Here is a 24,707-nt window from a genome sequence, read left to right on the forward strand (position 1 = left end):
TTGAAGTAATGATATCAAACTTGTTAGATTCATGTGTTTCCTTACTTTATTAATTTCTGCTCCAAACTTAGTGTATAGGCTTGTTCATGGCTAGTTTGTGATGAAATTTTTTTTTTTTTTTTTTTGAGAAACAAGTTATAGGTTTTTCAGGTTTATCAGAACCAGGTTTCTGTAAAACCTACCTTTTCACTTTGGTTTCATCTCTTGGGACAAAGAACCTCTTATGTGATTAATTTTCCAGTCTTTTATGTCTTATGCTTTTGGTATCTTGTGTGAGTAATTTTCTCCATACTCATGTGAATATGATATGATAAACAAGATTTTGTTTCAAACTAAACTACTTCATTAATTTTGCTTTTGAGACACATTGTTATGATTGGGGCTCAGCTTGGCCTTATACAAACTATAGAGTTAAGGATGGCCCCAAACTCTTGACCATCTTTGTCTCTGTCTCCTGAGCCCTATATTATATCTAGTATTAACAGGTGCACCACTATACGGGGGGGGGGTACTAATTAATTTGTGCCTTACAGCATGTGTGTGTGTGTGTGTGTGTGTGTGTGTGTGTGTATAGAAGTGTTCAATGTGTGTGGAAGTGTTAAATGTTGACTTTCTTTTAATTAGGCTTTCTAAATTTTTTGTTAATGTACATATGTAGTTAGTTTTCATAAATAGATTTTTACAGCCAATTACTTTTAAAATATTACTATTCCTAATGATTTTTTGTAATTCCTTTGTATTTTCTTTTCCCAGTTCAACTTTTTGAAACTTATTCTTCTTTCAGTATCACCATATTACCAGATTCCTATTTTATTTTGATTATTTGAACTTGTTAAAAATTTGACATACTGACCACTTGAAAGGGTTGCTTAAAAATAAGCGTGTTCAACCAGGTGGTGGTGGTTTCACACACTTTTAATCCTGGCACTTGGGAAGCAGAGGCAGGCAGATCTCTGAGTTTGAGGCCAGCCTGATGTACAGAGCAAGTTTTAGGATAGTCAGAGCTACAGAGAGAAAACCGGACTTGAAAAAGCCAAAAGAAAAACAAAACAAAACAAAACAAAAGCTTGTTCAAATATATCCTTTTAAAATTGCAACTTAGTACCAGAGAGATGGTTCAGTGAGCAAAAGCATTTGCCAACAAGCCTGACAACCTGAGTGATACTTGTAACTTGCATGGCTGAAGGAGAGAGCCAACTGCCAGAAGTGGTTGTTCTCTGAATGTTTGTGTGTGCAAACACACACACACACACACACACACACACACACATACCTAAAATAAAATATAAAAGTAATTTAAACACTATATAAAACAAAATAGCACCTCAATAAAAGGATTTTGAAAAAATTTATTCAATATATTTTGATCATATTGCTTCCCTTCCCTCAACTCTTTCCTAGATCTTTCCTACCTCTCTACCTTCTAGACTTCATATTCTCTCTTTCTGTCAAAAAATATTCCAGTAAGAGAAAAACAAAATAAAAGACACACAGGATCCATGGAATCAGTTTTGTATTAGCCAACTAACTACTGGGCATGAAGCCTGCCCCAGGGTGTGATTGATATGCCCAGTGACACTTTTTTTTTTTTTTTTTTGTAGAAAACTGATTTTCTCTTTGCTAGCAGGTATCGATTGCAAATATCTTCTTGGTTAAAAGTGAGACTCTATGTCCACTTTCCCTCTGTTTTTATTTCTATTTTTTTCTGAATGCAAAATGTCATTATACTGTATTCAAATTATAAATTCTTAATTGATTGAATCATATTTGACACTGTTTGCTTTACTAAAGTTAAATACACTTTCTGAACTTGAGTTTCCTCACCTGTCAAATTAGCATAATGGTCCCTAACTCTGGGGATGATTGTAAGTTTGTCAGTCATATGTGCCAAGATCCTACAGAGGCCATGTAATAACAGCAGGTCTAAGACCATTTGCATGTTAGATATTTACATTGAGATTCATAACAATAACAAAATTACAGTTTGTTATGTAGCATCTAACCTAACATTATGAAGTAGCACCTAAAATAATTTTATGGTTGGGGGTTACCATAACATGAGGAACTGTAGTACGGGGTCACAGCATTAGGAAGGTTGAGAGCAACTTCCATAGTGGAAACCAAGTCCCATGTTTAGTCATATTTTCTTTATAATCTCTTATTGTGAACTCAAGTGGATAGGCACTGAAGTATGGGCCTTAATGCATAATTGTAGATGCTCATTAAATACTTGAATAAATGAACTATGTCTTTTTTTTTCTCCTTTGATTTTTAGTCTCCTGCCTGCTCCCCCAGCCCCATGCTCGTGATAGACAAGTGCTCTTCTAGTAATCTATGCCCTCAGTTGTGATTTTTAATCTTTTTAATACTTGGTTATTTGCTTAAAAATATGTGTGTGTGTGTGTGTGTGTGTGTGTATATATATATATATATATATATATATATATATATATATAATTTTTAGTGCTGGTTGATACTGAAACATGTGTAACGTCATACTACTATCAGTAACCTTTATGAGGTACATAGTGCAAATAAAGAATAGTTCAGATTTATTTTAATTAAATATTTATGACTCTGGAGCCCTTAGCAGTAAATCGTACTATGTCTAGAGTATGTTTGCAGTACTATTTAAATGTTTACCAGTGGACTTGTGCTTGTGTTTATAAAGAAATCTGATTAATTATTACGATACCAAATGTTTTCTGCTGTACACAATTTGCTCTCAAAATTGCATGTTATAAAAACACATTAGGAATCTTAAATCAATATTTAATGAAGGCAAATATATGCATAGCCACTCATCTTTTAATCATCAAATACATAATTAGCCATTTTTCAGAATTCTCAATTAACTTAGAATAATTGCTTTTTACAATTATCACCCACATAGAGAAGTATATATTTGACTATATCTTAAGCCTTAGACAAGAATTTGGAGATATTTCTGAACAATGTAGAAAAAGAGAACTAGTTATTAAACTTAGTTATTATCTAAACAGGTGGGGATGTGTTTTTATTTGAAAGTTTGGCCATAGTTTAGTTTGTCTATTGCAAAGCTTGTTAAATGCTAAGTTGATGAACTTACGTTTTTAAAGCTTGCTTCCCTTATGACCCCATTGCTCTAACTTGTGAACATTTCTGGCCTGGAACTCTCTTTGTGTATGAGAATGATCATGAATTCCTGATCCTCTTGCCTCCACCTCTGACTGCTGGGATTACAGGAACATTCACCACATTGGTTTATGCTATGCTGGTATTGAACCAGGACTTCATGTGTGTGTGAACCCTTCCTTTAGTTTCAGGGTTTAGCATTCCTGCCTTCTGAGTTGACTATTAGAACAGGAATATTTTACTATCTAACTTTTCTTCAGTGTTGTAGACACTGGAAAGAGCTATAAGCAAAAGAAAATTCTTCTGTATATCTTGTGTTTGGGGGAGTGGCAGGGAGACAGAATCAAGAGATTTTATTTTTAAGTTTTACTCTTTTTCTGTTTCTGGAGACTGAACCCAGGGCCTTATATATGCCAGGCAAGTACTCTACAACAAAGCTGTATCCCAGCATGAAGTGTTCATTTTTAACAACATGTAAGTCCCTATTTATGGGGTGTGATTTTTTTTCAGTTAATTTATTTTTGTGAGTATGGGTGTTTTGTCTGGATGTTATGTCTTGCACCATATGCATTCTATGCCCACAGAGGCCAGAAGAGAGCATTGGACTGGAGTTATGAGTGGCCATGTGGGTGCTGGGAACTGAACCTAGGTTCTCTGTAAGAGCAGCCAGTGCTCTTACTCACTGAGCCATTTCTTCAGCCCCAGAATGACGTTTTCAGTGAGTGTACTGATGCAGTGCAGGAAGTTTTGTCACCTCAAACTTTTGTCATTTTGCTGTGGTGGCAATATTCACAATCCTCTGGGTGTTTGGACACATACCAGGAAGTGTAGTTAAGTATAGTTCCCTGCTGTTTCTCAGCACTAGGATTGCACTAGAGTTGTAGTTTTGTGCCTGTTAACCTCTCTACCCTTCCTTCTTCCCCTCCCCAGCTTCTGGTAACCATTATTCTACACTCAGTTTCTATGAGAGCCACTGTTTTACATTCTGGTATCAGTGAGATAGTTTGGCATTGTTCCTTCTGTGCCTGGCATAATGTCCTCCAGATTCATCCACATTGCAAATGAAAGGCTTTTATTAATTTCCTTGGGTGAGTTTCCAGTTGTCTGTATATCTGCCACCAGGTTTTCATTACCTACTCACCACTGGCTAACACTTCAGTTGGGTTTATGTTTTGGCTTTGCAGACAGTGCTGTGGATACCATGGAAATACAGATAGAAACCACTTTGGCAAACTGATTTTATTTCCTTTGAATTAGGACTTCTGGACCACAGGGTGATTATTTTTGTGTGTGGGAACCTCTGTATTATTTTTCATAATTGCTGTATTAATTTAGATTTCCATACAAAGTGTCCCAAGGGTTCCCCTTTCTCTACATCCTTGTTAATATTTGGTAATTTTTAAAAGATTTTTTTAAAAAGTAAATAAATGCCTAACATAACTAATGGTTACACTTGCCATGAAGAAAAGTAAAGCTAGGGATCAAAAATCCTAGTAATGAACTCTTATATAAGTAGTGGTTGTGGAAGGTTCTGGATAACATTTTAGGACATCTCTGAAGAAACTGAAGGCATAAACTCAGAAATAGAATTCTCCAAGCATAGGGAAAGTGTGGTATGAAGGCTTTGGTGGGAGGATTTTTGGCCTGTCCACCGGATGCTAAGGAGGTTGTATGGCTAGTGTGAATGAGGAGTGTGGAGGAGATGAAGTCAGACTCCAGCTGGGTCAACCTTGGGAGGCCCTGCAGGAGTAACTCAGGTTACTGGAAGGTTTTGAGTTATACAGTGACCTGAGACAACCTGAAGACATCTCTTTCCTGTTATAATAATAACAGTTTTGTGGGGGCAAGAATAGGAGCAAGCAGATGAAAAAGGTGACTAGTGTAATGATCAGGGTACTGTTTGTTAACATGTTTTTTGTTTCACTTCTGGGAAGGTAAGAGCAGATGTGTACTCATCCCATATAGGGAATCAACAATAGATCAAAGAAACAGTTCCACCAAAATCTAGCTTAGTGAACCAGTGACCAAGTATGAATGATTTGAACACAGCTGCATCCCTGAAAATCCACCTAGCTGGGCTGACAACTCACAAAAGCTGCTTCCCTGGAGCTCTCTGGCTTTCAGGCAGCCTGGCCAGTGGGAAAGTCCCTTCTACCCAACATTATACAATGTGGGAGGTACCTGTGGCTCTTGTAAGTTTCAAGAACTTCCTCAGATTTGTGAGTTGTTTACTTCCTTAGCATTTAAGTTCTGTTAACTTCCCATTAACAAGCTTTTTTTCCAGGATATAATATTTTAATTTGCTGTACAACATACATTAGTTAGTGAAGGTACTCACTATACCCTTACCCCAGCCTACCCCATGTGACTGCCAAGCTAGATTTTTACCTGCTATCTTTGTAACTCTCCTATGTGTTTCCTACCCTAATGCTAATAGAATAGGAAACTGCCTGATAGCAACTTAACATTGAGCATATTTAAAAACATTATGCATGCACATTTTAAACACACAGAAACATTTAAAATTGTAAGATAATATAATAAATACCATGCATATTTACTACTCATCTATGTCAGATCCTCATATTTTTCATAGTTCCTTTTCTTTTTTCAAGGAAACTTCCAGTTCTAACAAAGCCCAGTATGTGTTCTTCCTTCATTCTTCTTCTCATCCCCAACTTCATCTGAATGAAATCTTTGCTTGACTTAAGTACAACTGTATATAAGTAATTTATTGCTATATATTTCTCCTCCTCTTCCTCAAATTTTCTTGTGGTATTAACTGCCATACCTTGGGGTATACGTATTTAAAGTACCTAATCTTTAATGTATGTTTGACCTGTGTCTATATGATAAAGCAATCTCTATAATCAAGGTCATGCATATTTGATCACTTGAACCATTTCTCTCTGCAATTCTGTACCCTGCACCTTCTTGATCTGTCTCTAACATGACCTTCTGCTCTTTTCCCTGACCTTCATACCACTAACTGGCTTTCTGCTGCTATGTACTAGGTAGGAGATTTCTTAGAATTTTATGTAATGTATACATTATATGAAAAACATAACTAATTATACAACATAAAATCTATTTTCTTTCACTGTGAATATTACAGGATTTATCCCTTTTGTTCTAGGCATCTATATTTAATTTTTGTATTAATGAATAGCATCGTATTATATGAATATAGCATGGTTTATCTGTTTACCTGTTTGTAGACATTTGGTTTGTTTATTGTTTTGTCTGTTACAAATAAAGCTGCTGTGAACATGTTGTTATGGACAAAGGATTTGTTTCTCTAGTACATAACTTAGAAGCTGAATAATGGCATTGCATGGTAGTTATTTACTTTTAAAGAAACTGCCTGTTTTTCAAAACAATTGTTCCATTTTATTCCCACCTAGTTCCTTATGTCCCTGTAGACACTTGATATAGTCAGTATTTTTTATTTTATTTACTTTGATAAGCCTGTAATGTGCTGTGTCACACTAATATTCATTTGTCTAATGAATAATATATAGTTAATATATAATATATATAGTTAACATATAAAAATATATATTAAGACAGGGTCTGGCTGTGTAGCTGGGGATGGCTTCAAACTCCTGATTCTTCTACCTTACTCGCCTTAGTGCTGGGGTATAGGCATATGTCACCATATCCAGCTGTTTCCATTTCAACTATGGTGGTTTTTCTCTAATTGCACTCTCTTTTCTTGAGTTGTTAGCCATAACTTTCTGTTTTAGTAGTTGCTTTAGTGTTCATCTACTGCTTGTTTTCAATGATATTACGGGACTTTCCATGTTTAAGAAACTTATCCAGGTGTGTTTCTCCCCTGCCTCTTTATGCTGCTGCTCTCCTGTACTTCATTCCTCCCTCCCCGTAGCCCCCAGAACACTTAGTTGCCATGTAAAGTTACTTGGGTGTGGTGTAAAAGCCTGTGTAGTGCCCATGTTATTTCCATTTCTGATGTGCTTACAAATGCCTTTGTGTGGACCCATCTTTTTGTGTTTCATCTCTTCTTTTGCTTTTAAAGATTTTAACATTGTTTGGAGTAGTTTCTAATTAGATGAATCCTTTCACTTTTTTTTTTTTTTTTTTTTTTGATAGAATCTTTACCATGTGTAGAATTCTGTAGACTTTCTCCTTTCTGTACTCTGAAGACATTCAGTTGTCCACTTACTTGGGTTCCTGTGAGGAATCTTCCGCAGCCCATCTTTGTGCCCCTGTAAGATGTCCATTTGCTCTCACTGCTTTTATGGCTTTCCTTTTGTCCCAGTTTTGGGAACTTTCACAGGACATGGTGCATTCTTCGCTGCCACATGCTTTCAGTTTGTTGAGCTTCTTTGAACCTCTCTGTTACATTGATTTTCTTCTTTATATGTTCTTCTGTCCCCTTCCCTCCCTTCTCCAAGAACTCCAGATACATGTGCAATTGCTTTGATGTCACCTCATAGCTGACTGGTTCTGTTAAAAAAGAGCTTCCTTTTCTGTTTTCATTGTGAGTGACACCCAATGCTCTGCTGTTATTTACATCTCTGGTAGTAGTGTCTAATCTATTTTCATCTAACACACACTGAAGTTTTCATCTCTAGAGAGTTTTTACTTGGATCTCTTTAATTGTCGCCCTTGTTGGTACTTAATTTTTCAAACATGTGAAATGCAGTTGTAATAACTTAATATCCCTTTCTACTGCTTTAGGATCTGTGTCAATCAGGTCTATTTTGGGCCTGTGGTTACTCCCTGCATTATGGTTCCTATTCTCCTGTTTCTGTATCTGTCTGATGATATTTGATCTTGTTAACTGCTGTATGTTTTTATGTTACTATAATATTTCTTGAGCCTTGTTCTGAATTGCCATTATGTTACCAGTTACTCAGAACCAATATGGTAATGCTGGGTCCTGCTTTAGTGATTCATTAGCTGGAGGCTAGCTGGAGAAGTGCTCAGTCTGCTCAATTATTCCTCCTTTCAGGACAGTCTTTCTGAGTGCTCTAGCGCTGTGTGGATGAAAGGGTTCCAGTATTGCTGATGGAGACAAGAGCTACCTCCTGCCCTGTGTGACACTATTTCTTTTAATCTCTTCAGATGATTTTTTCCCAGCCTTTTATGGGTTCCTCACTTCCAGGTTCTAGTTTATTTTCCACCAAACACTGTTGTAACAAGTAGCTCCAGGACTATATAGTACATGTTTTTTTGTTTGTTTGTTTTTGTTTTTGTTTTTTGTTTTTTTCTCCCCAATGCTTGCCTCGGAACTCTGCTGTCCCTGGTCAACAGGACAAACCAACCAGTCACTAAGATTTTGAAACTGCAAGTAGAATAGGCTTAAAACCTTTCTTCTCTGGAGTAAGGAAATTCTAACATTAAGGAAGATTTTTGTGGCCAGTTTTTACAAGGAAGTGAAGGTGCTGTAAACTGTTACTGTATAGATCACTGGACAAAGACTATACTTTCAGGGATTTCTTCTATAGTTCGTTGTAAATCACTGGACAATCAATGTGGCCTTTATAGAAATGTCCTCAGCCCCACTTCTCCACAGATGTTGACATGGAACTTGCTGGGAGCAGACTTATCTAAGCTCACTTTAGAGATTCTGGTTCAGGAGATTTCAGAGCTCATTTGGAAGGAGACTGCCTGTAGGAAGTCAACCCAGTACTGTAATCTGCACAGATGCACAAAAGGAACACCAGTCATGGACTCAGCAGATGTGAAGTGTGCCTTTCATGATCTCACTAGGAGGCTGAGGGAATACTGGGTCTACCTTTTCTTTCCAAAAGGGGTGTTTGCCTGGGGGAGGCAATGAAATGAGTGCTAACGAGGCAACAGACAACAGTTCAGAGGGAAGGCCTCAACAGAGAGGGTAGGGGACGTAGCAAATGGCAGCAAGAAGTAGCTTCCTAATTGGTGTCAATAGAAAAGAACTTTCTCTAGGTGGTTGTGAGTTCAGAGGAATTTAACTTGATTTTTGCTTTAAAATATTTATGAGATTAATCTGGACTCTGGATCTTTGACTTGTGTCCTAATTGGCATAGGGTAGGATGGTGTGGATGACATCTAAGGCATCATGCTGTCTCCCTCTAGGAAGGACAGATGCTGCTACTTCACTTGGTCTGGTGCTTTGGCCCAGTGTGTAAGCCTGGTGCTGTTAAATATGGAAACGATACAGTGTTCTGCTGCTGCTGACGTGCAGATCAAGAGGGCTCTGTGTTTAGTATGTCCTAGTTCCCTAAGACTGTTTTTTCAGAGACTACAACAAGCTCCTCCTCTGTGAAGCCTATCCAAAGCTCTGTAGTGACACAGATTTCCTTTGGGCATGTTTCTTACCCCCTTGCAATTTTGAAATATTCCTTAATACAGAATCAAAAGCAAAACAGGAGCTAAGCGGTTCTGCTCTCTACATCATCTTTTAGCATTACACCATCTGCCCCAAGCAGTGGGCCCCAGCCTTCTCTCTTGTTCTTGCTGTACATGTATTTTTATGTCTTCTTATTGTTCTTAACTTTTCTGCCAGCCTCCGCTCATTCTGGGCTCTTACTTGCATGATTCTCCTTGTTTCACACCACTCCTGGGTTCACTTGGCTTTCCTACCTCTCCTCTCCTTTTTGGTAAATGTCTCAAGATTCTGAATTTCCCATACCGTACCCTACAGCCATAGCTGGTTCCTTAGATGTCACTTTCTTTTCTTACTTGGGATTTATTTGCTCTTATAGTGTCATAAGTGAAACTCTTTGTCTTAAATTTTACTACAGTAATTTATGCTGTGACATCGACATCATACAGCCGTTTTCTTTAAAGCTGATAAAATTAACTTTCCCCAGGACTCAGAAATTTAGTATTCCTCTTGCTGACTGCCAGTCACTCCTTGCTCATGTATGCCTTCTCACGGGGCTTGCTCCTACAGTATAAGTCTATGTTGGTTGGTCAGAATTCATCCCAAAGAAGTAGTCACTTTCATTACTTCTTCTACCTAATGAAAGGAAAAAGATTCATAGTCTAATAACTCACATCCCTCCACAGTTAGACCACGACTGCGTCTTATCCCTACACAGGTGTTTTCATCCCTGTCTGTTAGATTGGTTATCACTTAGATCAATGTAAATTTCTTCTCTAAAAGCATTAAACTCTGAACTGTATTAAATGTACTATAGAATACTTACATCATAAATAACTGCTAAGTAACTACACTTAGGTACTCATGTACCAACATGGATAGCTTCAAGCATTCTAGAATGCTCTGTGGCCTTGTCTCAAACCACCACCCTTCACCAGAGGTGTCACCATCCTGACCTTTGTGGCAATTACTTCCTATCTTCTCTGTTTAAATTCAGACAGAAGATTGATTCAGCTTATTTCAGAATACCATGGAGACTGAAATAAGCAGACTGTTACTATTGTTGCCAGTAACAGTATCTTTAATCCATCTTTTGAAGTGGGGCCTGCTCACTTACTGCTGTTGCTGTACTGAATCCCCCTACATTTCCTGCTGATTTCTGTACCTCGTTTATTTTTGTACCTCGTTTGTGAGACTGCATGAGTTTGCTGTGGGTAGTTTCTTTTCCTTTGTTGACTTTTGGTATCAAAGCACTTGCCTTTTACTATTCCCATGAGGAATTCATCTAATTTCTTATAAATATTTGGTGAAAATGACCAGTGACACAATTTCTGCTTGTTTTGGTTTATTGTTTAAAAACAATTTGGTTGATTGTTGTTTAACATGGGGAAGGGAGAGGCTACTATTAATTTATTTAATAGTAGCTGGGTATGGTGATCAGTGCTTATTACAACCTCTGCATTCAGCAGGTAGAACAGGAAGATCAAGGAGCTCAAGGCCAGCCTTGGCTCAGTAGCAAAACTGAGGCTCTCCTGAGCTGGATGAGACCCTATCCCCCAAACAAGAAAAACAAAATTAATTATTATAGAGCCATTTAGGTTTTGATTTTTCATCAGCTTGATAAATTACAGTTTTGTAGAATTTGTTCATTTCATATGACTTTTCTAACTTATTGGCATAAATTTATTCATAATTTCTTTGTTTTTGGTCTTTGTTTTTGTTTTTTCCAAGACAACGTCTCTTTGTGTAGCCCTGGCTGTCCTGGAACTCCCTCTGTAGAGCAGGCTGGTCTTAAATTTAGAGACCCATCTACTTCTGCCTCCTCAGTGTTGAGATTAAAGGTGTGCATCACCATGTCCATCTTATTCGTAATTTCTTATTATCTTTTTAATTTTTTAAGATTTGTAGTGATGCCCCCATATTTATGATTTGTGTCTGTTTTTAAGACTACTTTTGTGAAGCTTATCAGTTTTTTTTAAGTCTTTCCAAATAGTTTTAGCTTTGTTAATCTGTTGTGTACCTGTTTCTTTGTCTCATTAAGTTTATTCACGTCTTTGTAATTTTCTTCTTTTTACATTTGCCTTTGTAGTTGTATTTTGTAGCTTCTTGAGATGGATATTTAGCTTGTTAATTTCTAGCCATTTTTTTTTCCAAATAAAAGAAAGGCCCAGAGAAAGTTGTGTATGTCAGTTGCATGGAGGGGAGGCTTCGAGTAGAAAAGATAAGCCAGCCTGAGGAACAGAGGATGGTCACTCATGGGTGAGGGAACCTGAATTGTTAGGGAATTTAAAGGCATGCATAGGCTCGGTCAAGCATCTGAAAGGAAAAGACAAATGAGAAGAAAAAGGAAAGGAAGCTGTCTTAGTCAGTGTACTACTGCTGTGAAGAAACACCACGACCAAAGCAACTTTGATAAGACCATTTAACTGGGGGTTAGACCATTGTCATCATGATGATGAGCATGGTGGCAAGCAGGCAGACATGGTGCTAGAGAGGTTGAGAGTTCTACATCCTGATTTACAGGCAGGCAGGCAGATGGGGGAAGAGAGAGAGAGAGAGAGAGAGAGAGAGAGAGAGAGAGTACATGAGCATCACTGGGTCTCACTTGGGTTTCTGAAACCTAATAGTCTACCCCAAATGGCATACTTCTTCCAACAAGGCCACACCTTCTCCAACTAGAGCACACCTCTTAATCCTTCTTAAGTAGTGCCACCCCCTCTGATGACTAACCACGGGAGCCAATGGGAGCCATTCTTATTCAAACACCACGGGGATCTACCCAGCTGAATATTATGGCAGCCCCTAGGGACAATCTAGCCCTTTCCTAATATATATGTAGTTGGAGAAGTATATTTCTAACTTTTGTTATATGGAACACTATAAATTTTAATATGTATTACCTTTCTTGGCATCCAGGCCATAGGTTTTTAATTTCCATTGTGATTTCTTTCTTTACCTACAGACTATTTAGAAATATCTCTCTTTCTTCTAGACATACAATAGACATATTTTCTTTAATGATCTCAAATTTAAATTTATATGCTCAGAATGCATGCTGTGTATAATGACATTGTTTTTGAAATTTGTGAAAGTTACTTTAACATTGTTTTTTATGTATATACTTTTAGTAGGTTGGGTTAATGTTCTAAGCAATTTATACCAAGCTGTGTTAATCTTCTTATTCAGACACTCTATACCTAACCTACCCTTGCCGTTTGTTCTATTAATTACTGCATCTTTTAAGACCTTTCCTTATGACTTTGTATTTATTTAAAATCTTTGGGCTGGAGATGGCTCAGTGGATAAAACATTTGCCACCTAAGCATAAGGACCAAAGACAGGCAGGCATGGTGGCCATCTGTCACCACAGTACTTGGAAGGCAGAGACAGGAATGCCTAGAACAAGCCTCTGGCTAGACTAGCTGGAATTAGTGTATTCCAGGTTCAGTTAGAGACCCTGCCTCAGACAGTAAAGTGAAGAACAACCAAGAAAGATGATGTCAGGTGTGTGGCCCCCACATGCATGTGCATTACCACATGCACCCACACAATCCAAATATGGGTACTCACACAGAGATATAGAAGGAAAACAACTTGTAGTTTTGTCAGCTTTTGTATGGTATGTATTCTGTCGGTGTTACTATATATTTCTAAAGAGATTCTTTAGAGTTTCTGGGAATGTGTTGGCTTTTTAAGTTTGTTTATCTGCCAGTAATGTCGCTATAGTTGTTCTTGGGAGAGGGATGGTAAGGTTTGTGTGGCTTTTTAAAAAACTCTTAATTTGAACCATTTTATATTTATGTTTAAATGTATCTTTTGTTTGTTTATTCAGTCTTAAAACAATCTTTATTTTATAATGAATATTTGTTTAATTTATACTTGATATCATTATTGATTATATCATTTGTTCTATTATGTGCTTTCTCTTTTAAATACTTTATTTTAATTTTATGTGTAGCATGTATGTCTATACTCCATGTGCGTGCTGTGCCCATGGAAGCCAGAAGAAGTCATCAGATCCCTTGGAACTGGAGTTTCAGATGGTTGTGAGCTATCATGTGGGTGTTGGGAATTGAACCTGGGTCGTCTAAAAGAACAGCCACTACTCTTACCTGCTGAGCCACTATTACATGCTTTTATCTTCTGCTCTATTGGTTCTTTTTTCATTTCCATTTTTATTTACTCATTTTGGAATTGTTTGCTTTTATCAGAGGTTATGCAATGTATCTTTGACTTAGCCATACAGATCATATGGGTCCTTAGAGTATTTTAGTTCCATGTATGTCCCACAAGCTAAATGTTAGCCATACGGTATGTACAGTGTATGCAATAAAGGAAAACTACTATACAAATTCAAAGTTTGAGGGCATGGATTCTAAAGATGTTGGATTTGGCCAGCCAAGAGAGATGTGGGAAATTTAAAAATTGTGTGACTCTGTAGTAGACAGTATAAAACCACTATAGCAAATTACTCTGAGAAGAAATAGGTCTTATATTGAGAGATGGTACTGTTTCTTCTTTTCATTTGTAGCAACTGCGCTCCAATATCCGAGAAATGGAAAAGCTTTGCTTGAAAGCCCACAGAGATGATCTGGCTCTTCTGAAGAGGATGGTCGACCCTGTTAAGGAATCAGCGGCGGTGGCCATAGCAGAGTTTCTCCAGCTCCATTTGGAGTCTGTTGAAGAACTCAAGAAACAATTCAATGAGGAAGAAGCTTTATTACAGCCTTCTCTGACCAGATCCACAACCGTTGGTGGTAACACATGTCTTACTCTTGACCCTAGTTGTGCCGTTAGCTAAACCCCTCCCCTCCAGGATAATGGAGAGAGGCCTTGTATGTTCCTGAGAGTCTGCTGGCCAGTCCCAAACAGACCAGATATGTGTAGCCTGGAAATTTTGCAAGATAAAATTGTGTGGATAGAAACTTTGGGGCTTCAAGTAACTTTGGGGCTTGTTCATGTATTGAAAAGACAAATTTAAGTTACTCCTAAAGATAATACTGTCCTTGTGTGTGGTGTACACCCTCTCTCCTCTCCAGTGCAGGGGCAGGCTGTTTGGGAGCTGTTATTAGACTCTGTCTTCATACAGGTCTCTCTCTACTCTCCATTCTCTGAATTTAACTAACAAATGAAAAATCTATGGTGGAATCATGGTGCCAACTTTGGTGAAGCAATAGTCTAAGAAACAACCTTATGAATACAGTATTATGTCATTTCTAAGGATGTATTTGAGAATCCTTGGTGACACTATGCTAGTATTTTTCATGCAGAAAAAACTTTTGGCTTATATATCATAGTACTTAAAAGTAGCTGTTTTTTGTTTAATTGGGTGGTTTGATTTAGATTTAAATCTTTAAGTAGTGAGTAAATAACTAATAAGTTTTCTCTAATTCAGTTATCTTCTAGAAAGCCTAAAGCCATTTTTTTTTTGTTTTTGGAATTTTCTTTTTTTAAGTTTTAATATTTTTTCTTATTTCACATATTGATCCCAGTTCCCTCTACCTTCCATCCTCCCATGTCTCCCACAGACCTGCCCCCATCCCATCCCCCATCTACTCCCCAGGGAGGGTGAGGCCTTCCAGGAGGGATCATCACAGTCTGAAATCATTTGGGGTCAGGCCTAGGCCCTCTCCATGTCTCTAGGCTAAGGGAGTATCCCTCCATGGGGAATGGGCTCCTGAAGTCCTTTTGTGCACCAGGGATACATACTGGTTCCACTGTCAGAGGTCACTTAGACAGCCCAGGCCTTCTAACTGAGACCCAAGTTCAGGGGGTCTGGGTCGGTCCTATGCTAGATTCTCAGCTACCATGAGCTCCCCCTTGTTCAGGTCAGCTGTTTCTGTGGGTTTCTTCTCCCTCTCTGCAACTGGATTCCAGGAGTTCATAAAGCCAAATTTTGTAATCACCAAAAATTAAACTTATAAAGTTTGTTGGTTTTATTTTAAATTGTTCACGTTGTTTCCTTTCTGTTGTTATTGTTTATCTTTTAATTTATTCTATTTCCTTACATTTTATATTTCTTAAGAGATTTTTAATCCTCATGAAAAATATGGGCTACAAATTAATTAGAAATTAAAATGGTAACTCAGGGACACTGTACCTGGTTGGTTTCCTTTTTTTTTTTTTTTTTTATCTATCAGAGTACTCTGTTTCCACTCCTTATCTCTAAACTTAGATTATTTAAAATGTGTATATGTTCACTGCTAATTATTCAGTACTTTGCAAGGGAATACAGAAACATTTAGGCTGTCTAACGTAGTTTCTAGGTAACCTTTTTCCTTCCTTCCTTCCTTCCTTCCTTCCTTCCTCCCTTCCTTCCTTCCTTCCTTCCTTCCTTCCTTTTGTAGCCTTTGTACTTTGTACAGTGCTTTACACTTATTGAGCTGTTTCATAGATGTATTATAGATACAAACAAAAAAGTAAATAAATATATATTAGGGACAATTTTGCTATTTCAGATATGCTGCTATTGAGCTGGCATGGTGCTGTGTACCTGTAATCGTAGCACTTGGGAAGCTAGACTAGGGTGAGCAATTGGGAGTTCAAGGCCATCCTAAGTACACAAGCGAGCCTTTCTTAGAAAACTAAACCAACCAAACAACAACAAAAAGTGCTTCAGTCACTTCTCTGCATGGCCAGTGCTAAAATGTTAGTGCTCAGCTCTTAAAGAATATTTGGGGGGCAAGCTTTTTGGTAGTTTGACATTACTGTTTTCATAGTTCTGTGGTTATCACCACCATATGGTGCAGAGGAGGCTGCTCCTACCATGGAGTATGACTTGATGCCTTTTGTGCATAGGTAGCAACTGGGCTTTCTACTTCCATGTGTTAATGGACTATCTTCTATACCTAGATATTTTGACAATGATGGCAATAACGACAGTGAAGATAATAGGATTTTCTAGAAAGAGTAGTTGGTGTCAATCTCCTACTATTTAACTTCAAGTGGCCCATCACTAGTGTTTTTATCTGATGCAAAATACTTGAATTCACCCAGGATTTTTCTCAAAATAGTAACATAATAATTGCTTTAATTTACATTTTATCACTGCATTGTATGCATTTATCCAAGCAAAACTATTAGTGGCCAACACAGTTGAGTATATATCACTGGGGAGTTATGTGGTTACTCATTCCATGCCAATTACTATTTACTATAAACAGAAGGCCAGTGTGAAGCCTGAGACTTGGCAGAATCAGAAGCATGTATATTAAAGAAATAAAAAAGATTAGACAGAGGATGAGGGGCAAGAATCAGCATGTGAAATGAAATTTCCACTATCAATTCTCAAACCTCTCAATTCATGGAATGTCAGATAATCTAGACAGCTAATGATTGCTCCTGGAGAACACAGTGCTGATATGATTAAGGTAGTCATTCTGTTTATTAAACCACATAGCCAAAGAATAGCTAATACAGAGTGGAGAGTTCAGATTCTGACTGCTTGTTTTTTTCACCCCAAGTCCACTGCCCATGGAAAGCTGGATCTGACCAGCACCTGAGATCACAGAGTAAGCCTTATATGCAGAAATACCATTAACAAAGGAGAATAATGGGAAGAGCTCAAGGAATGAACTTTCACAGGCTTCTGAGGTGGAGTGGGCTTGGGCATGTGCTGTGGCTGCCTTCTAGCTATGGACTCCTGTTACTCTGCGTGTTTTTATCCTATGCTTTGCATATCCATTATAGTAGTGATAGCCTATACAGAGAAATGTGTGCTGTTTGTATGGAAGTTAAACATCTTGAAAAATATTTCTTATTTATAAATCTGATTCTAAAAGATTCAGGAGCAATCATGCCACATTTCCATGAGTGAGATAAAAAATACAGAAATAGTTTCCATTTACAGATAGAAATAATGATTAGAATAGGACATCTTATGTTCTCTAGAAAATAATTGGAGTTTAGGGGGAAGCTGTGTGTGTTACTGTTTATTATATACAGATTCTGAGAGTTCCAAAAGCCAGTGACTGCCAGTCCTGGTAGATATGAGATACTCCCTTGTCTCATTGTGTGCTGACTACATCTCCTTTTCATTGCACCCTACCAGGAGAAATGGTGAGCCTATCCTTGTGATTTGCACTCAGAGTGGAGGTCCATGTCATTTGGGGTGATGCAATGCCTCTGTGCAGTTCCTGTCTGTCTTCTCCCATCCCTGCATCCAGAGCATCCCTTGCGCAGCACAGCAGGAATGGAGTTTTAGTCCATTTCCAATAAATACTTATGAATGAAAAGATCTCAGTCTTAAAGCTGATGCTAACTTCAGAGCAGCACATAGAATTTGAAGCAGTAGTAGATTTTTACTTCAGGTGTATGTGTGTGCTGAATGGTTCTGCAGAACACAGAGCTGTTTTTGTCTGATAGTATTCAGACCCATTTCCTGTTCATTTGAACTTTAAAAAATCCTCTTCTGAATCAAGTTATGAATTAGAAGTCATCTTATTTTGATAGGTAGGTTTATGTTCAATGATGATCAGTAAATTAATTTAATTTTTAAGGTGTCGGAACTTGAAAAGTTTAAGGATTGATTGCCTTTGAATTTATTTAGTTTTGTAGAGAAACACTACTGATATCTTGAAGGTTAGAGGAGGCTTCTTCCTGTGCTTCCTGGTCGAGTCTTTGATGTTCACAGGGAACAGAGGAAAAGAGAGGGCAAAACATTGTTGGTTAGCTTATTTATCACTTCAGCCAGAGGGAGTTTACCGTCTTAGGTTTATTTGAATGGATAGACAGTAATAAGGCTTTACATCCAATTGTAGGTCTAGAACACACACACACACACCACACATACCCACACTGCACATACTCACACATCACCCATACATACACCACACACGCTCACGCCTTTACAAGTTTATGAGTTCATAGTCAAAAGGATGAGCACTAAGGTACAAGTTGAAATAAATGAATTACAGACATTGTAGAAATGAAAAGAGTTCTTTCTTGACAGTCATGCCTTGAATTGATTTGTGATGTTCAGAGTTGTAAATTAACAACAAGGTTTTCCATGGAAAGAAAGGACATCTTTGTTGTAACTAAGACACATACGTAGTTTGGTTTCAAGTGAGATGGAAATGACCTAATTATCTCTTTGTGCTGACAGAAACCTTTCATGTTTGTTTAAAATGTCAGATAATTCCCATCCCTATTTTTTTGATAAAGCATTTACATTTGGCAATCTTTTCGTGTTTTATAGACCCTACCTATTCCATTTGAATCTTCTCTAATAGTATATAGGTTATGGCCTAAGACCTTTAGAGTGTGCACAGTTACAGAGTTCTGCCTCTGTTCTGTTTAATACTGATCAAAAAGTTACATGGAATGTGAAATGAAAATGAGGTCATAGGTCGATTCATTTATCTTGATTGAAGTGAAAATTAACAAATTTTAAGCATCTGAAAAAAATCAATGAAAGCTTTCAAGATTGGCTCTTTACTATGTTATGAAATGTACTCTGTGTTTGATAATTTTATTCTTTAAGATAAAATCATAGACTATACAGATGGCACTAATTAGACTTAATATTAAAAAAAAAAAAAGAAAAAGAAAAAGAGGACAGAATGATGGGAAGGGCTGGAGTATTGGAGGTACTCCAGTAGAGTAGAAGGAGGCCTTGGGTTAGTCATTATCAAAATATATTGTTGACAAAGAATAAATAAAAATATTCTTTTAAAAAGCATATTTTTAAAAACCTGGGTCTATATGTTACATGGGCAATGTGACACTCCTGTAATCTCCTATATAATCTTTATATATTTAGAGTTGAAAAATAACCACTATGAATTCTGGTGTTTACATTGTCATCTTTTGTTTAGCTGATTATGCCCTTCCTGATCAGTTCAAATAAGCTTTTATCTAAAGAAGTGTTCATTAACTTTGAATATAAACTAACCACATGGTTTTATAAAGTATCATTCATTTTTAGGTTTGGCTGGAAAAAAAAAAAAGGAATGGAAAGGAAGTAGGAATTCATAGTTTTGTAATGTCAGGTCACAAGTATCATGTCATTTCCTAACCGACTTGTAAGCCTTCAGCAGCCTTTTGTTGTCAGCCACATAAAGTCTCCACCTGCTCAGAAAGGCCCTTCCTCACTTACAGTGTCTTTATCCTTGCACTTGTCTTTCCCTTCATGCTTTGATAATGCCAGCTGCCGATGGTATCTTAGCTGTATTACTTTTCTCTTGAGGACTTTGCTCATGCTGGTTTCTCCATCTAGAATTTATGTTCCTCTCTTCTTTGCCTAGTAATGCCACCTTTTCAGAAAATCTAAAGTACCCGTCATATCAAGCTAGATTAGAACTCCCTCCAAAGTCTGTTTCTGTGTCTCCAGTGCAGTCTTCCCTCTTTTTTATGATCACTCCTTTGTATGTCTAATTCTTCTATAATGTAAGTTCTCTGAGAGTAGTATTCTGCATTATTCATTGTTTTCATCTTTCATACTAATGGCAACACATAATGTTAAAGTTGGACCAGCAGTTAGTTGGCTTAGCAGTTAGTAGTGCTTGTCACCAAGACCCGAGTCTGATCCCTGGGACCCACGTAGGAGATGACCTTCTTCTGCACTATCAGCTGTCGTCTGACCTCCATATGTGCATCATGGCACAGATACCTGTTAAGTAAATAAATGTAATTTTACAAGATGTGAATGTGGGATTGCGGGTGTTTTGAGTTTGAAGTAGAGTAGCAAGCAGAGGTTCTGGTGTCTTCTGCACCTCCACTGTTACTCTCCTAGGGCTGGAGATCATCATTTTGCACTGGATATATTGTAAAGTCTCCCAACTGGATTTTCACTGTCATCTGTCAGCTTTGTCCTTAATGTGTTCCTCACACTATGGCTACGATCTGATTATGGCATTTTCCAACTTCCCAGCAGTCTCCAGTCCCTTTTAATAGTTTGGTAGTAATCATGTGGAAAAGTTTTTGATGCCCCCAAGTAATCTCTCGCCTTAGACTGTCTTCCTCAACCTTTGCTTTTGTCTTCACTCTAGTCTGCATCAGCTACATTGGCTGTCTTCCAGTGTCATGCCTATGCACTCATTGTTCTGCTTGACTTAGACTTATTGGGTGTCTCCCTGCACTATCACTCCACTCCACCTGCCTTATTTTCTCTCATCCTCAGGCTTCAGCCCCAGAACCCCTGACTACAAGTCGGTGTTTAATGCCAGTCTTACACTTAGGTACATCGTACTGACCTGGCTTGACTGTTAAATTTCTGTACCACAGGTTCCATGGAAGCTCTGTCCATGATAGCAACAGTAGCAGTGACAACAGCAGAGTCAGGTTCTATGCAAAGTAAACAGCAATTTACTTTACAAACAGGAACAGCAAGCCACCAAACCGGAATTCTAACACTGGCCTTTCTGACCAGACCCACAGTGCTAACAGCCTTATGGTGTTGCCACTTCATGGTTTTATAGACTACTGTTATGTCTCCGTTAGGCATGCCACAGGTGTCAATTTCATGAATAAAGAATGATAAAACCAGTGTGAAGACCCGAAAGATCTGAAGGTAGATGTTTGTAGTATATACTGCCTTGATATTATAGGAATGTTAATAAATAGTTTTTGTGGGTTGAAAGTTTTTAAAAACTAGAAAGGAAGTGGAATAAACCATGGAAGTATGTGGAATAAGAGCGAATCTAAACAGTTACATATCCAAAATGTGCTCATTGCTGATGAGATTGTCACCAACAGACTGTTAGTTGCTACAAACACATAACTACATCACTTTCCTTCCTTACTAGTATACTAAAGTATCCTTCCATAGAGCTAAAACTCAGCCTACTGTCCTACTTTGAAATTATGTATATTTATTATTGTGTGTGTTGTTATGGTGTGAGTGTTATATGAGTTGTGAAGTGTGTGTGTGGAGGTCAGAGGACAGCTTTGTGGTATCTGTTGTGTCCTTTATCTCTACGTGGGTTCCAGAGCTGAACTCTGATTGTCTGGTTGGCAGCAAGTGCTTTACCTGATGAGCCATCACCGGCCCACTTTTCTGCCTTTGACACCTGTTGTATTTGATCCCTGTCACTAAAATACCTAAGTCCAAGCCTGAGGATTTGGTAGTAGAACAATCTATACTGTTCCTGCTGCTGTCTTATGGAACACTGGCCAAGTTTAGTAGTTCACATTGCCACCTCTTCCACCTCTAACTCTTGTCATTCAGTTGCGTGAAGAGCTTGGTGCCTCCGCATTAACTTACTTAGAGAACAAGCTGACCAAGGGGATATAATGCTGTTTTTATAGATTGATCCATTTACATTTAGCCTAAACAGAACTACAAGTATTCTTTGAGCCAGTTCTGTCCTTTCTGAGAAGCAAGCTCTAATGAGGCCTTTGTTCATCCAGGAGCACTCCACACTACAGAGGCTGAAGCTGCTTCTCAGAGTCTGACTCAGATATATGCCTTGCCTGAAATTCCTCGAGACCAAAATGCTGCTGAGTCCTGGGATAACTTAGAAGCGGTATGTTAAACATATTTTCTTTTTGCTAACTGTGAGATGTAAAAGTAAGTAATTTCTTTCCTCTCTTTCTTTTTAAAGGACTTAATTGAACTTAGCCATTTGGTCACTGATTTCTCCCTCCTAGTGAATGTAAGTATGTAACTGATGTTCAGAACTTATCAGTCACTGCCCTTCTTATTAGAATTTTAATAGAAGTCACATTTTTTAAAATATTTGCCTTTATTTTATGAGTATGAGTGTTTTTCCTATATGTATGAATGTGCAACACCTGTGTGTTTGATGCCTACAGGCCAGAAGAAGGCTTTGAAACAGGAGTTACAGGTGATTTTGAGTGGCTATATGAGTGCTAGGAACAAAACTTGGGTCCAGTGCAAGAGCACACACCAACTGTTCTTAACCACTGAGCCTAGATTGTAACTTAGAAATGGTATTGAACTATGAATGTGGTCCCTAAGTTCTAGATCAAGTTAATAAAGATTTTGTAAAAAGTACTTTTCTAGATTCTCAGCATTGAAAATCTGACAAGGTTGTGTACAAGCATAAATCAAGTTTACTTGCTACCTTTGGGGATTCCATAGAAGGAAGAGGTGATCTGGAACTCTCAAACTCAGTTTTCAAGCATGATAACTAAATGCAAAGTAAGGTATAGAGAGAAGCCTCAAGAAGAAGCAAGTATTTCAGGAAAGAAGGCATGGTTTATAAGACAGCAGTGTTAAAGTTACCATCACAGAGCTGGTATTAACATGAGCCTTGAAGAACAAATAGATGTTCACAGAGGGCCACAAGGTGTGCACTTCAGAACAGGTGAACTAAAATAAGACATGGTGAGGTCTGTGGACTGCCAAAGGATACTAAGTGTACCTATTATCCAAATCCTGCAGTACCAGGGGTAAGTAAGGATCGATGAGGGCCAGCCTGTGCTGCTACTGAATTTAGGTGGCTTTGGTGGGCCTGAAGGAGCTGGTACAGATATGTAACCAAGCCGAAGTCCTGTGATCCAATTTGTGCCTCAGGAAGACTATTACAATGATGAAGAGGAGGTCATGGGCAGGGTGTCGAGTTAGGAACCAGTTGCAAGAATTTAACCTGTAGGGAGAATAGTAACCCTTACTTGTATAATATAAAGGATGCTCAGACAGCTTTCTGACGATGAAGCTAGAGGAAGGTAAAGTCAAAGACTTTAAGGCCGGAATGAATCTGTTGTCATAGATTAAGGAGCACATTATATTTTTGGAGGAAAGATAGATTTTCTGTCATTATTTTTTGAAACTGCTTTTTTATTTGTCTCCTCCTGGGAATTATAGAAAGGTCTAGTGTGTGAGTACATGTGTGAACACCAGTTTGCACAGGTGCAAAGCAATTTCTGTTTGTGCTCCGGCTAGCCTAGTTCCCTGTTCTTGATCAGGCCATGAATTGCAACCCAACTTCTCTGAGTCATGGCTTCCCTAAGGCCTGGCTTTGAGGTGGCAACTCCTACAGCACAGTTCCTCGGAGCTTGCTAATCTAGCCCTGTACTCTGCCTCAGCTTCTCAGACCACTAACCTTCTGTCTTTTAACACTATGGATGGGGACACCCGGTGTTCAGCCATTCTTTTGAAGGTTGTGGGAGAGGGTGGAAACTCTTCCTGATGCAAATTCTGTCATATAATTTCTCCTGGGCACATTCATCCTCTACGGCCACATATGGAAGAGTTTGTCTTCTTTCATTATAGGAGGCTTTCACGTTTTGAGATAAAAGTTCTTGTTTCTTTGACCTACCCAAATACATTTTCTTTTCTTAGAAACTTCCTTCTTTTGTGGTTCTCCTGTACCAATGAGTTTTAGACTGTCTGGTGTTAGCCTGTCCTTCTATTCTATCTTATGGATATTTTCTTGAATGATAATGACTAAAATGGAAAGCAGTAAATTGTTTGAATTATTTCTGATGCCTCTAAAGTTCTAGACTAGCTGTCTTTATGGCCTGTTATTATTTTGCAGATGATAGGAAGTGATACAGGAACCTCCAACACATATGTTGTTTACAATCAAGATTTATCCAGTTATTGTTATTAGTAATCTCCCAGTCTAATGCAGTTCATAAAGTCTGCATATGCATGGTTACATAAATATATACACTTGCCAAAGCCATCATTCTGCACACTTAAATGTGTTTCAATATGTGTAAATTATACATCACTAAAGTTGATTTTAAAAAAACAAACTAAAGATATACTTAGCTCTTCTCAAGACAAATGCATTTCTCTTCTGGACGTATGAAAGAAAAGAATACAGTTTGTGGAGAATTAGCAGTTGTGTGTTCAGTCATGTTATATAGTAAGCGGGTCACAACTCAGTCTAAGAAGCACTTACACAGAAGGTTCTGATCAGAGCTTCAGCTCCATACAAATATCCTAGTCACAGCCATCTCTGCAAGGACAGGAGATCCAATGCTATTTGGCAGGAGCTCAGAGTTGCTATTCTTCCCAGGATGATTGAGTTCTTATGGCACATGGCCAGGGACTCACAGGATAAGCAAGGAACACAGGAGTGGCCACATCCTCTGTTGTCACATGGATATGATTGTACCTGGGCAACAATGCAGTTAAGGAACTCTCTTTGTATGCACAGCTGTGCTAAACTCAGTAGGGTCAAAAGGTCCTATAGGGTAATGCTTATGATCCATCAACATCGTGAAGGAATTAACACAAAGTTGTACACTTGGAAGTCATTAGACTCTTAGGTGTGTACCTAGTTTGCTTTAAAACAAGGGATCCACAAAGGTAATGAGAAATTACAGTATAGCCCAGTAACTCTGATGT

The 24,707-nt window shown here is 38.0% G+C and overlaps 2 protein-coding genes across 3 annotated transcripts in view; one reads left to right on the top strand and one right to left on the bottom strand.

Moving 5' to 3' along the window:
- Positions 1 to 24,707, top strand: part of Stx17 (syntaxin 17) — a 41,213-nt gene that overhangs the window by 10,843 nt on the left and 5,663 nt on the right. For both annotated transcript variants that reach the window (XM_051187786.1, XM_051187787.1), the window contains 3 exons: positions 13,977 to 14,202; positions 21,794 to 21,909; positions 21,988 to 22,038. In XM_051187786.1, coding sequence (XP_051043743.1) covers positions 13,977 to 14,202; positions 21,794 to 21,909; positions 21,988 to 22,038 — 393 coding nt within the window. The remainder of the gene's footprint in view (positions 1 to 13,976; positions 14,203 to 21,793; positions 21,910 to 21,987; positions 22,039 to 24,707) is intronic.
- Positions 15,808 to 24,707, bottom strand: part of LOC127224676 (bile acid-CoA:amino acid N-acyltransferase) — a 1,166,658-nt gene continuing 1,157,758 nt past the window's right edge. Inside the window, exon 5 of the mRNA XM_051187776.1 lies at positions 15,808 to 15,819. The gene's annotated coding sequence lies outside the window, so the exon portion shown is untranslated. The remainder of the gene's footprint in view (positions 15,820 to 24,707) is intronic.

Source organism: Phodopus roborovskii, unplaced genomic scaffold (assembly GCF_943737965.1).
Source record: "Phodopus roborovskii unplaced genomic scaffold, PHOROB, whole genome shotgun sequence".
Classification (NCBI taxonomy): Eukaryota; Metazoa; Chordata; class Mammalia; order Rodentia; family Cricetidae; genus Phodopus; species Phodopus roborovskii.